Consider the following 1,207-nt stretch of genomic DNA (forward strand, 5'->3'; position numbering starts at 1 on the left):
ACTTTGCATGCAGGAGATTTAAAAAAAAAAAAAATTATTCTTTTTGCCATTGGTAAGTTTTTTAGTAGCAAATATATTTCACAATAATATTATATACTACTTTTGCATTTCTGTAATGAGTTTTCAGCATTTTTTTGAAGCAACAGGTTAGCACACGAAATAAAAAGCCAATTCCCTTTGAACAAAGACAGTCTTATAAAGCGTAACAACCCTTCTAGGCACAAACACATCAACTGTGACAGGTAATTTACATTGTTACACAGCCCATATGAAGCTTTTCATAAGAGACCAGGCTTCATACAAATAAGACTCTGTTATTAAATAGCACTCCTCTAGATGTTTTCAAAGCTTTGGCACATTCAAAAAATGCAGAGAGAGAGAGTGAGAGAAAGATGGACTCGAAAAAATATAAGCAAAGGGCATTACAGAACAATAAGAAACCATAATAAAACCCTTTCCTGAACTGTAAAGCAATAAAAGTAACAAAAAAGAAAGAGAAAGGATGCTGGCTGATTTTCCTTGAATGTTGTCACTTGCAACAGAAGTAGCCTGGATCACAGGGCAGTTTTCTTTCTAAGGGCAAGGCTTCTCTACCTTGCTGTTGCTGGTTGGACATGACCAGGGTAAGATCTCCTTGTGCTCGTCGCTTGCCTTTGTCTAGCCAGGAAGGACTGTCCTGAGCCTGTACTAGCCAGTCTATCTTCTGCTGCTTTTTTATGCAGAGTCATCCCCTATGGACAAAGAGAAACTTTTCAGTGAATACCAACACATAACACTGAACAGCTTTACTCATTTACATATTGTTTATTATCGCATTCTTCACCAATACTGACTAAGCTATTTTGAATTTCAAACACAAAGCATCATATTTTCAAAGATAAAGTTAACATATTCTTCCTAATTCTTTGTGTGCCTTTTTTTTTTTTTTAAATTTAATTCCACCCCCAGTCATTGTCTGGGTTTGGAGTGACGGTTGAGAAGCAGGTCCCCCAGTGTCCCCAATCTGAACATACGCTTCTCCATATAAACACAAGGTAACTGGATGAGTCTTTTCTAAATTGCTTCCCCTCCTCACCCTGGCTCCCTTCAGCATGTTGCTCTAGAAGAATACTTCTCTTCTGAAAATAATTAAAGTATTGCCATCCTCTGTGAAAATACCAATTCATGTGGCACGAGGCCATCTTGAGAGAAAGTATGCTTTCAGCAG

The 1,207-nt window shown here is 37.5% G+C and overlaps 1 protein-coding gene across 1 annotated transcript in view; it reads right to left on the bottom strand.

The window, feature by feature from the left end:
• Positions 1-408: 408 nt before the first annotated feature.
• LOC104470728 (protein Hook homolog 3-like) overlaps positions 409-1,207 on the bottom strand; it is a 7,775-nt gene continuing 6,976 nt past the window's right edge. Inside the window, exon 6 of the mRNA XM_010085760.1 lies at positions 409-731. Within this exon, the coding sequence (XP_010084062.1) occupies positions 591-731 (141 nt within the window). The 3' untranslated portion in view covers positions 409-590. The remainder of the gene's footprint in view (positions 732-1,207) is intronic.

The sequence above is a fragment of the Pterocles gutturalis genome, unplaced genomic scaffold (genome assembly GCF_000699245.1).
Source record: "Pterocles gutturalis isolate BGI_N339 unplaced genomic scaffold, ASM69924v1 scaffold22860, whole genome shotgun sequence".
NCBI classification, from domain to species: Eukaryota; Metazoa; Chordata; class Aves; order Pterocliformes; family Pteroclidae; genus Pterocles; species Pterocles gutturalis.